Consider the following 13,610-nt stretch of genomic DNA (forward strand, 5'->3'; position numbering starts at 1 on the left):
ACACAGAACTCATCGATGTTTGTAATCAGTTTCCCTCCTATGACTTAAAGTTGCCAGATTTCGTATGACTCCAGGGTTTCCCAAGAATCTGCTACCTCTGTCCCAACAGCACAAGAAACCAAACTCCAAACACAACTCCATCCTTAGAACACAGTAAGACCTTTAGGTCTTACATGAGGGTCGGAACCCACATGAGGTTTAAATCTGATTCTTTTGGGGGGATATAAAGTGAAAAGGTTGAGAACCACTGCTTTAGGTCACTGAAATGGCCAGGAAGTTGCAGTCTGCAGATGGGACTCTTTTGCCCCAAAGTCACCTCAGGCAACCACTTCCTTTCTGGCTGGTGCAATTCCAGACTCCTAAGGATTGCCAGACCCCCCACAACCATCACACACTAAACCTCGCATAACCATCTCTAACCTAAACCTAAATATAACCACTTGATTTGTGGAGTTGGTGGTGGGAGCAGTACACACAGCCTGGGAATAAGTGCTGCCTGTGAGGCTCAACTCAGGGCATGAAAGTCCCTAAGCCTTATTCAAAACATTTTCTAATTGTTTAAATATCTTTGAAACATTTCACCTATAATGACATGCCCAAAATAGGGATGGCATGCAGGTTGAAAGTGGTTAACAAAGAAGGCTGGACTCCTCGGACCACTTGAGGGTCTAGCAGTCAAACTATACCTGCTATAATCAACCATTAGTGGGTGCAATTTGCAAGCTCAATAACATAAAATGAAAAATAAAGTATAGTAAAGCTGTTCTGCAAAATCACAGCATTTCCAGCTGAATTACTGGACAATATTTCATGTAAATATTGACATGTATTACTCTGTTTACACAGGACAGAGTGCACACACACATACACACACAGATGATTTTTCCAGAACATTGTCTTCCTATCCTCTCCTCTTTGATCCAAAACAACAGGAGGGAAGGATGGGTTCTGGACTAGCCCCTCCCACTGAACCGGTCAGACACATCCTGCGGAGTCAACAGGAATGATGGGATCATGAGTCATATGTGTGGGTGTGTGTGGGAGGGGGGAGAGGTAAAGGGTCACAATGGGTTTGGGAAGTTGTCCCTTCAATCCCCACAACAACTAAAGTGTGAAAAAACTAATCACCAAACTTTTCTCACATTTCTACTACAGTAGTGTGTTGTTGTTCCTAAGAAAAGAACAATATCGGATCCATGAAACGTGTGCAACAGCCTTGATTTGTGCGTACCACAGGTGTATCAAATGATGAATGCCAGTCAGTCCAGTATATATATATATATATATATATATATATATAATATATTTACTTAATTTTATATATTATTATTATTATTTAAGAAGGAGATATAGGATATAAGAAGCTGAAATGCAAGACACTGGAACACCGCTCTCCTCCTCCGCTCCTGGATCAGAGCTTTATTTGATAACTGAAGGGAAATGCGTCCTTGGCATTTAACCATTTAAACTTTTCTATGTACTGTTCTGTATTGGGACTGGACTGTTGACTGATGTTATCCAGGCTGCATCTTCCTCAGATGGTTCATGTGGTCAAGAAGTTGGATAATTGATATTAGATTTCATAATGTAACCGCGTAACAGCGATAACAGGCATAGGTGGTATCTTCCACTGCATGAATCAGAATCAACTTTATTGTCACAGGTTTACAGGTGTAAAACAGTGGGTGAAATTTGTTTTTGTGCAAACTCCATCGTTTTGTTATTTCCATAAAAGGGAAAGGGAAGAGGAGGAAGAGGGAGGGCGTGTCTAAAATTAAGATATAATTGCGTGTTTCCAAAGGCATGTCTCTGAGCTAACATGAGTTTTCTACAAATTCAGCTGTTCCTTGAATGATGAATCAGACTATGCTCGTAGAAACAAGTTTTATGAATGAGTCCCAATGAGTCCTTCAGCAAGGTATGCATTGCAAGTCTCTAAGGATAAGGGTGTAGAGTAGACACTGCAAAATCAGCTAACACAAAGTCAATACTGCCACATTTAACTACAATTATAAGTAAACAAATGATCTAAACTGTAGACTGTCACTTCATCTGCTTTGTCTGCTTTTTGAGCACAGAGACTCCCAGAAAACTGCAGATATGCTACAACTCTGTTCTTTTACAGATGAAGCCTTTTCTGTTTGCCACTGCCTTTTACTAGACAAGCCAAGATTTGTGATTCATTTATTGTGAAGTAATGTTATTGTCTTTGTTTTATATTTTAACTTATTCTTTAAGTGTATTCAAATCTCCTTTCATAATGTTTTGCTCAGTGTACAACACTAAATGCTTTGTGTGAAGCAGTTCACTCTGAATTGCCTTGTTTTTGAGATGTGATATACAAATAAACTAGCCTTGCCTTAACAACCTGTCATAAATCAAACATCTTCTCTTAGCTTGAATGAAGAATAATAATAATCTAATTAAAAAAGAAATTCCATACCATTGGCAGGAAGACAAGATTCCTGACTTGATACACACACACACACACACACACACACACACACACACACACACTTACACACACACACACACACCTGCGGTTGCCCACCAGCCAAAGTTGAAACATCTGAGAGGTGATGTCACTCTATGCATGCCTGTTACCACAGCTACATTTTATGTCTATGAGCTTTGTGCGTGCGTGCTGCCGTGCACGCACAAGGGGAGGGGGGATCTGGGCTGAGATGTCTGAGGTGTGTGTTTTATCATAGAGCTGTCCATAAGTAAAGTTGATTAAGTGCAGGCAACATTCATATTCATGCAACACACACACACACACACACACACACACACACACACACACACACACACACACACACACACACACACACACACACACACACACACACACACACACACACACAATAACCATTAGGATATGAAAAACATAGCCTATATCTTATGACCACCATACACCCCAGGTTGTATGGGTTTGTATCCACACAGCAGATAGTTAAACGTTAACTTCTGGAACTCACAGAAACCAGGGACAGAAACGGTTACGGGTCGCTATAATATAATAGCCTACATAAACCTGCTGGCTGCTGACAAGGATGGTAGGCATTCAGACATAGGCTAGCCCTAGCAAATTCATTCATAATATGAACAAAGTTCACCATAGTTTGTCATTGATGTCCAGGCTAATTATGACAAATCGACAGGTGTAAGTAGGCCAATCAAACACTTGTGTATTCAACACCACACCACTGGTATAAAGTATGCGTACGCCGGAACTAAGACGCATTTAACAGCTTTAAAAGACTTATAAAGTTTGCTTGTTAATGTTCAACAAAGCATGTTCCAGGTGCCTGGGGGCGAGGTGACTGACTGGAACCATTGTTCACTTTCTCTCACATTCAAACAGTGACTCAGACAGGACAATAATGTTCATCCCATTTAAAACAACTTTTACACATTTGTTTCAATGTAAGTTGTTCACTTTAAAGGACGTGTTTGAAAAGTTCAAACTATAATTCAACCCCCATATCAGTGAACTGCAGCTCTCAACTCTCTCTGTATCCTAGAACGGATACAGGATAGGTGGGCACTAGGGACATCTGGGCACCTCGGCTATTTTGTCCAAAATGTAAAAAAAAAAAAAATAGTAACGTAAGGTATACATGATGTGAACATGCATGGTACATCATCAGACTTAATTGTATCCTTCAACTTCCAGTTTATGACCCAAAATGACTAGATATACAGGTTTTGTAGCAATTTGTAGCTATTGTAGAAATATTAGACCTTAAATGTCAAATGTCTAAGTAATAATCATATTCTAATCATATATATACTTCATTTTAAAACATTTTCCAAATATATATATTTCTTTGTTGAAAAAATAGCCAATTTAACACAGAGGTGTCCACTCTTCCTGGGTGGCCACCTATTCCGTTACCCCTCAAACACCCCTCAAGCAAGCAGCCCTCTGGGGACACTGACAGCACTAACAATTAAATGACACCCATTTGTTGGGGGGGGGGGGGGTTCCCCTCATCATAACATAATGAGGCCTATACTTCACAGTATGACCGTGTCACAAAAATGTGTTGCCTCTTTCTTATATTATTTGACAATTTAGCCAATGTTTGACCAGTTTTTATAGTATAGTTTGCTGATTACCTTTTGATGCAGCAATGGTCTTTTTCTTTGCTTTCTTCTTATTTTTTTGGTCTTAAAAGTCCTTAAATTGCCACTTCACTGACTGTCATCTGGGGACCCCCCCAATAAAAAATATGTGGGGACCCACAGGTTGAGAACCAGTGAACCAGTGACCCCACAGCCCACACTCACTGACTCACCTATGGACACCAGCTTGATGTTCTCCCTGTCCAGGAACTCCAGGGCCACGGACACGTTCTCCAGCCTCATCTGCCTGAAGGTGGGCCTGGCGTGGTACTTCCTGACCATGCTCTTCTGGCTCAGGACCTCCAGCAGGGCGATGAGCCGCAGCCCGTCGCTCAGGTCCGCCTGCAGGTCCGCGATGCGCTTGTTGACGCACTTGAGGTGCTCGTTGCACCAGCGGGTGAACGTGTTCTGTTGGATCTTCTTCCATGGCGCATCGTCCGCCAGGTCCTTCTCAGTGGCAGGCATGATGGTGTCACCGGTGTGGTGTGTGTGTTTGTAGTTGAATGGTCAAAGTGACAGGAAACCAACGTAAAGGTAAGGGAGTGAGAGAGAGAGTGTGTGTGTGTGTGTGTGTGTGTATGTATGTGTGAGAGTCGCTGTCTGTCTGGTTGTGAATGCACTCTCTCTCTCTCTCTTTACTCACGGTTTGGACAACTTGGAGAAGGGGAGGAGAAGTTTTGCGCGCCTGCGCGGTAGTCACTTTTCTTTCACCGTTCTCTCTCTCTCATTTGTGTGTCTCTCTTTCCCCACTCACTCACTCACTCACTCTCTCTCTCTCTCTCTCTCTCTCTCTCTCTCTCTCTCTCTCTCTCTCTCTCTCTCTCCACCCCCCTCTATTTTGCAGTGGTTCTCAACCTGTGGGTCGGGACCCCCAGGGGGGGTCCCCATATAATTTGTTTGGGGCTCCCCACACAGATGACAGTTAAGTGACAATGTAAGGACTTTTAAGACCTTTTTATTAATACTTGAAAAAAACAATCAACAAACTATATAGAAACTGGTCAAACATTGGTCAAATTGTCAATGTCAAATAATAAGAAAGAGGCAAAAATGGCCTCTTTCTTATATCATTTCACCTGCGTGGTGGCCTAATTATGACATCACCTACCTCTGCACCTACCTACCCCAACATGGTCATGTTCACCAGTCTCAAGAGAAGCTAGTAGGCTACTGTTCCACTCTGGTCAGCATGCATGCATACATACATACATACATACATACATACATACATACATACATACATACATACATACATACATACATACATACATACATACATACATACATACATACATATGATACATTGATACATACATACATATGATACATTGATACATACATACATACATACATAGGCCTACATACATACATACATACATACATACAGTACATGTAGACAGACAGACAGACAGAACAAAGATGTGTTTTCATGTTGATTTGAAGGTTTTCAAGGTACATAGACAAGAGAGACAAAAGGGCAGGCAGAGGCAGTGATATAAATGAACTGAAATCCAACTGAAAGTAGGATGTGTTACATGTCACTGTGTACAGGACCATTGTACAGTGTAACCCTCCCTCCCTGAGAGTGATAAGAAACAGACAGACAGACAAAGTGACGAAAGGAACACTCATCTGTCAGAGTGCCAGCTCTGCATGTTTAGACAGACCATCTCATAAAGATGACATCATAATAGAATGCTGACTGATGTGCATTATTTATTGTGACACACCGAGGAGAAACAGCTGCAGCCAAACCATAAATGTTCAAAATAAATAATCATAAATAAAGGAGATAAACTAAAGTTTCACTACTGAGGCAGTGTTTGTTTATTTCTGCCTGTGTGTGTGTGTGTGTGTGTGTGTGTGTGTGTGTGTGTGTGTGTGTGTGTGTGTGTGTGTGTGTGTGTGTGTGTGTGTGTGTGTGTGTGTGTGTGTGTGTGCACATAATGGTGTAAGGCATTCTAGTATTTCCTAGCCATGACTTGTGACCAGGACAGCGAGTCCCCATGGGAATATTTTAAATGATGCCCTTATGATGCTTTTGTTGCTGGAGATGGGACGTGAACACATGATGTTGTGTTGTGTGAACAGAAGGTCAACTACGTAGCAACATAAAGATGTAAACACACATCTCTAACTCCAACATGTACATCCAATGATCTAATCTCCTTTTGAACTCTGTCATTGAGTGTGCGTGGGGTGGTAATAATTTACGTACATGCCTGTTATAAACCCATTCTGTGAGTGTGTGTGTGTGTGTGTGGTTACGTCATATTCGTGTCCAGACAGTGTATGTCTTAAGTAGAGGTCTGTGTTTAGAGCTATTTCACTAATTCTCTATGATCATCTGTTGTTTGGATCTGTATGAGTGAGTGAGTTTGTGTGTGTGTGTGTGTGTGTGTGTGTGTGTGTGTGTGTGTGTCATGCACATATATACCTGAGTAGAGGTCTATATTTTAAATCCATTTACTGTCAACAGTTCTGTCATCAGGCGCTATAGCCTTTATGTTACATGACACACACTCACACTTATACACTTCAACTCTTTGAACCCGCCTCAGGGCTAGGTGTGTATCTGTCTGTCTGTCTGTCTGTGTGTGTGTGTGTGTGTGTGTGTGTGTGTTATCTTTATTGGGTGGTGATGAGTAGAACTTCCTTTTTGGACAGGCATTATGAGCAGTGTGAACAAATGTATGACCATGTCGATTAGGGATGTTCTTCCAACGCAGGTCCTCGCCCATAACCATGGTGATTCACAGACAGCTCATTGGGCTGTGGTCCAAAACCCACCCTCTTTTTCCCCACAGCCTTGTGTGTCACGACACTCATCCCTCTCTCTCTCACTCTCATCTTTCATTTTATGAATCTTTCATTTTGAGTGTCTTTATTATTGTGTAATGTCTTGATGTGATTCTGCAGAGACAACTGTTCATATCGGAGTAAAAACTTGAGAGGGAGAGTCTAGAGAGAGACATTCAACAATATTCATTATCTGTCCCTCTCAGCCTCCTGGAGGAAACCCTCAACTCTATTTATAGGCATGGCTAGAGAAATGCTTTAATACCAATACTTATAATAGTTTATTTGTAAAGCAGCTTTCATAGACGCTGTAACTCAAGGTGCATTACCCTCACCTATACTTATCCGTATTAGCCAACAAGTTATGTTTGGAGTTATCAATGATTGTGTAATTTATTAGTTAATATATTATTACATTATTAAGTGTTACATGACTACCCAGGACTGCCGTGACCACTATACTATAGTAATGTAATGCACACAAAGTTCGAGATTGACTGTTCATGATCTCTGGCCAAAAACATAACAATTTTTAATTGTTCTTCAATTAACTAGCCAGTCAAAAGGCCTTTTTTTAATATACAGAACGTTTTCTTCTACCTTTGTTTCTTATTTGTTCAAGTCACTGCCTCCAAAGAGCATCTTCTACCTATCGAGTGCTTTGCTTTTCCTTTAGACAACATGGCATATGTCATTATTAGCATGTTATCAAGTTAAAAAATTTACATTTTAAGCTGTTCTCTTTGGGTTCATGCACATTTCTTCCAGTAGTCCCAACACCAGTGTTAGCGCTGGTCAGTGTCACCTAGTGCATGCTGGGATAGATTTCAACCGTGCCTAGTCATCAACTAGCTTCTGGAGGCAGTTATGTCTGACGGGTTAAGATTGAGTTACTAAATGACCAACAAACGTACTGTAATGTCCCTAACCATTTACACCCATGTTTGCTTGTGACATTGCTGATGTGGGATCTGAACCATACTCTATACTGTACGTCATAGATTTGAGCTAAATGATTAAATGTAAAACCATGCGTTTGTGTGACAGTGGGTATTTTTGAATAATAACATAATATAAATCCTATTGAGACAAACAGAAGACATGAGTTGTGTTGGTGGGTCAGCTTGCTACAACTTTAATCCAAAACATCTGCATATTCAATACATCATCTTCATAACCTCTATATCTCTCATATCTCAATAACTTTTAACAAAATAAGTCTAGTAAGCACACCATCTCATAACTTTAATCCGATTTTTATTTTACAATTCTCTCTCTTTCTCTCTGTCTGTAGTGTATTTCACTGGAACATCAGGAATAATTTGATCATTTTTTTTAAACACAGAGACAAGACACAGAGATACATTGACAAAGAGGAGGGAGGTGTGAGTGTGTGTGCCTGGTTTGACCGACACGCCTCTTCTCATCGACAGTCTCTCAGACACACACACTCACACATACAGTCGTAGGACACACACACACAGAAGTTCACCGACTCGTTTCACGGCCAAATAACTTAAGTTTCCAGCAAGGACGCGTCAACGCGTACACGAGTGGCACTTCCAACAAACCAGGTGTGTGTGTCGGTGTAAACACACACGTGTGTGAGAGATTGTGTATTTTGTCTACACACATACACAAACTGGTGTTAGTTAAAACAGAGGCACTTAAAACCCCTTTTGTGCCCAAAAAAAGGAAAATGATACATAAATGAAATCAAACATTTTTAATTTGGCTTTAATTTCCCCCCTCCCCCAAAACACACCTTTGAATAATGAGGATTGCCATGGCAACTATTTAACATGGCTAATTGACAACAGACCCATCTTTAGAAATGGAACGGAAGAGAACAGACCAGGGCTTTTGTTTCCCAAAACCGCATCTTTAGATGGCAGGTTGTTGGCCTAATGGGTTGAGAGGCAATGTCCTGTACCTGTAAGGTCCACAGGTTCACCCACTGAAACAGTTAAATGTACATGAAGTGTTCTGTCAAAGTGCCCTTGAGCAAGATATGGAACCACCAATGCCCTTTACCACCTCTCTCTTTGTGACTGTTTAACTAACATGGGCTAAACTTCAGTTTGTCTTTGCTCTGTTCGTTTACAATGAGGTAAATTGAACTTAGGCTAAAGACGATGTTCTGAAACAAAGACAATACCACCCATTTATTTAATTATTGTTATTATTATGGAGAAACAGAACAGAGCTAAGTTTCTCATCATGTTTATACCAAATGTATTACATTTAATTACAATGCGACATGGTTAAACTTGGTCCAAAGTTTGTTTTAGGAAACAAACAATAGTAATTTTGCAAAAAGTTCCACTATAAACTTACAGGAATTTGTGAATCACAAAAGTAGTATGACGCCCATCATAATAAGAAAGTCAGTACACGAAAAACTGGTCTTCCCAAAACAAAGTTTAGACTGAAGTTCAACTTTAAAGTTAAATGTCACAGATCAATTTAGGGTTAACAAAATCCTGAATAGTGTGGGTCCATGAGAGAAATGATTGCTGGAAACACAGAACACAACAAGGATGGTATTCCAAAACCACATGTACACCTCTTCTGAGTTCCATTCATTGTCAATGATATGTTAATAAGAAAAGATAGAAGTCCAAAGATGAGTTTGGGAAACAGATCCCAGAACAGTGTGGTACCCAGCAGAGACAGAAGAACAGAAAAAGTCTGGGTTAGTTTGGGAAGACGTAGCCCAGAATTGGCATGTCACAGACAGAGACATGGAAAGCCTGGGATCTCCCACCAACACTAAACTGATATAAAACAACAAATCAAGCCCATAGTGCCCCCTGTTGGTACATAATAACAACTGATTCTATGGTAGAAATTATAACTTTTATATCGCACCCCTCATCTCTCTAGAATTATATACAATTACACTTTGTACAATAAAGCAGTGTTGCTCTCCTCACAGCGCAATGTGTGTTTAAGTGCGTGTGTGTGTGTGTGTGTGTGTGTGTGTGTGTGTGTGTGTGTGTGTGTGTGTGTGTGTGTGTGTGATGCAGCCAACATGCTGGCAGGATACACCGTCCACTTAGAAACTCACATGGTGTGTATTACATTTGGTGTGTGTCTGTATGTGTGAGCGGACGCACACCCATGCGTGAATGTGTGTGAGTGTGTTTAAGTGGAGCTGCTCTTGGAGAGGTTTGGGTAGAGGACCGCTGCAGTCACAGCAACCATCACCACCACGACCGGCATCCAGGGGCTCCAGGCGCTCTGTCAGACAAGACGGGAAAAAAAACAAAAAACCACAAACACAGAAAACAGAAGAGATGGCACAAATTAAGAGTGTGTTCTATTTTTATCTCAAGAGTGATCTGATAGAGAAAGAGAGCAAAATAAACAACCAGTGACAAATTAAAGGAAAGGAAATGAAAAGAGAAAGGAGGGAATGCAGTCATTTTGAAGCAATGGATGGACAAGAATACAAGTTGAATGAGATGAAATGAAGAGTCATCCTGCCAGGGAGAGATGGAGCTAGATGATGCACACGGTGAAAGTATTGAAATTAAATTAATACTGAGAAGAAGAAATGGATAGGACAGATTTAAAATAAATCTGTAGTTCAGTTTAAGTAGAACACAACAGAAGTGAATGAAGTTAGCGGAAGCAGCGGGTCTTTTCTGTGGAGATAGTGAGACAAGCAGTAGGACCAGTACAGAGGTTAAAGGGATGGATGCTGTCTGACACTAGAGGGAAACATTTTTCAGTCAGAGACACTATCAAATGTTTCACTATAAAAGGTTTTTCAGAAACATGGCAGACATACTTCTGTTTTCTCACCATTGTCAGCAATGTTAAAAGGGCAAGACCACTTTGGTAGTAATCTCTCAAGAACAGATTCTGCTCTGCGTTTCAATCTGTCGGGGGGGTTTTGTCATATCGCGTACGCACTGGCCTACAAGTGGGCGTGCCTTCAGATCAGGAAGCAGGCCGCGCTTTACCCAATCAAATGTAGTGGCCGGGATTTACGTGTCTGCCGATCCTTCCCCACTCGAAACAAACCGAAACTCATTTAACAATAGCGTCCTCGGAGCAGACAAAACCACGGAAAGATTTTCACATTTTAACTTGCTCTTTCATCATAGAAACAAGTGGGCTTATAACCAAAACGATCCATGTTCTCTGGGAGAAGTGGTGTTAGTGTTCCGTGTAGAAATATTGTTAGTGGGAATGAAAACATAGTCGCACCACCGGAAGTGAAAGGCTGAAGGCAGACCAAAACCCCGGTTTCCTTGCGTACGTGTGCTACGACTTCCCAGATTGCTTTGGTAGAGGTTTGGGTTGTGTAGTTACCTTGCCATGATGTAACTCCAAAAGGTGGACAAGAAATCAAAAATAATTACTCAATTGATTAGAAATTGATCATTCTAAATATGCTCCTCTTTGACTTAGACTTTACGGTGAAACAGCTCTTTTTTTTTTTTACTATTTGAAGATCTGGATCTGGATCCAGTCCGGGTTTTCTTCCTAATAAAAATAGCAAAATCAATTTCAAATCAATGGAGCGATTATTTTTGATTTCTTGTCCACCGTTGGAGTTACATCATGGCAAGGTAACTACACAACCCAAACCTCTACCAAAGTGGTCTTGACCGTTAAGTGAACTTTCTGTGATCACATATTGTGTGGTTCAATAGTAGTGTATAAAATGGTACCGTTGTCATACTTTACATCTTTATGTTGTGAGACACCTGCATGAATTAAATTTGTTTGTGGTTCATAGAACGCTAACAGCCCAGAGGAATCATCATTAGCATTTTCTTAAGTGCAAGTACGTCTGCCATTTATGTGAAAAAGGTCTTCTATAAAAAACAAAAACAAAAACAACAACAACATCAGAACCTTCCCTTCAATTCAGTTGTAGTTGGCGAACTACCTTGAAATAAGTGCACTTAACTCACACCAGCTAGCTAATTAGCAACATATCAGCAGTCAAAATATTGCTGAAACCAGTTGGTTCAGCAAGCATGTTGGTTTACATGTTAGTGGAACACCAACATTCATGAGCTGGAAAAACAAGACTATAGACCAGCCTAGTTCAGCCAAATCTTGGACAGGGCTAGCAGACTTGTGATCCAATATCTGTTCTCTTCTTTTGGCATGACTAGGAAACTAGAAGTTGAGTCATTCTTTTGAAAATGTATCAAAAAATGACATGTGGATGTGATTGTGTTTAAGGACTTTTCTGCTCGACTTGACTTCTCTGCCGGTGCAATTATGAGTGAAGCTCTAGGCCTCTATTTCCACGGCAGTAATAACAAAGCAATTTTGATGGGTTTGTATGTTTGACACAGCAGCAGAACTAACAACTGGACAAAAAGGTGGGCCGAATGAAAATGGACAACCCACCACAGGAACACTAACCTGTTATTGCTTTTTTGAATCGACATTTTATGTTCTGTCTGTGCACCCTACCTAGCCTACGTGGTTCTCCAAATAAAGGATATTTTAATGCCATCATTGGTCAAACTTGCACATTGTCAGCAGAATACTGCTGCAATAGAGACAAAAGGACTTCCGAGTATTTCACCTACAACTGAGAAAGCGCCAGGACTCTGGGGTAAGGGGAGAACGGTGTATTGCAGTTGTCAATGCAATCCCTATGAGAGGCATTGTAAAACAGTCTTATCACTGGTTGACAACTGAGGCCGTAGTTATTTGTTTGTGTGGTCTAATAAAAGATTCTCATGTGTTAAATGTGTTAGATTTGTCACATAATTTATTGAGATAACGAAAAAGGATATGTTGATAAAGAGTCACCATGAATTTTTACCTTTACGCCATAGTCGTGGCGCTTTAGTTGAAATATCCGTGCCGTGTGTCTCTGTATTACTGCATAAAACTCAGCAACTTTGCAGTGGGTACTAGTTACAGGCTGAGTGCAGCAGTTTACTGCCCTCAAGTCACTGGCAGTGTGCATTTCGACATTGGGAAGTCAGTCGGTCAGTTAGACATTACAGGTCACCTCGCCCCCAGGGTCCAGCAATAATGTTTACACTTTGACTCCAAACTCAAACAGCAGTAATGAGTCATAATTAGTAATGATTCTTAAATGTTATACATACATACGTGATTACGTGTGTGTGTGTGTGTGTGTGTGTGTGTGTGTGTGTGTGTGTGTGTGTGTGTGTGTGTGTGTGTGTGTGCGCGCACACACACACACACACACACAAATGTATTTTTCTATCGGTTCAGTAGTCTTACGTCCAGACGATCCGAAACCTCCACCTAACGACATGTCTGATGACATCTAAATTCAATGTTGTGGCTAAAACTGGATGGGAACGATTCTGATAATAATTACTTAATTACAGAACCAATTCTAGAACAACTAGTCAGTTACTGTGGTAACATGGGGCCTTATGAAGGGCCGTGTTCAGGGCAGTCCTTCATAATGGGATGGTGATATGATTGGTTTCTAAAGCAGTAGGTGTAGGATTGTTAACAGCCATCCTCTCTGCAGTTCTAGCCCCTATATTTAATTTAGATGTCACCAGATGATATCGGTAGGCAGAGATCTCCGATCATCTAGCGTAACGCAAGACTACTCTAACAGTAATCGTGTAATGTTAATTCTCATCCCATATCTGCTCCCAAGGTGTGAGTTATATAACCAGCTCCATAATAGAGTATTCCTTTAAAAGGAAGGTATG

The 13,610-nt window shown here is 40.8% G+C and overlaps 2 protein-coding genes across 10 annotated transcripts in view; both read right to left on the reverse strand.

Annotated features, from left to right (window-relative positions):
- The window catches only part of flnba (filamin B a), a 76,019-nt gene extending 71,281 nt beyond the window's left edge, over window positions 1-4,738 (reverse strand). For both annotated transcript variants that reach the window (XM_084063050.1, XM_084063049.1), the window contains exon 1: window positions 4,302-4,738. In XM_084063050.1, coding sequence (XP_083919176.1) covers window positions 4,302-4,593 — 292 coding nt within the window. In that variant the 5' untranslated portion in view covers window positions 4,594-4,738. The remainder of the gene's footprint in view (window positions 1-4,301) is intronic.
- Window positions 4,739-8,033: 3,295 nt separating this feature from the next.
- Window positions 8,034-13,610, reverse strand: part of slmapa (sarcolemma associated protein a) — a 41,783-nt gene continuing 36,206 nt past the window's right edge. For all 8 annotated transcript variants that reach the window (XM_084063075.1, XM_084063078.1, XM_084063074.1 and 5 more), the window contains one exon: window positions 8,034-10,170. In XM_084063075.1, coding sequence (XP_083919201.1) covers window positions 10,075-10,170 — 96 coding nt within the window. In that variant the 3' untranslated portion in view covers window positions 8,034-10,074. The remainder of the gene's footprint in view (window positions 10,171-13,610) is intronic.

Source organism: Gymnoscopelus microlampas, assembly GCF_963454915.1.
Source record: "Gymnoscopelus microlampas genome assembly, chromosome: 7".
NCBI lineage: Eukaryota > Metazoa > Chordata > Actinopteri > Myctophiformes > Myctophidae > Gymnoscopelus > Gymnoscopelus microlampas.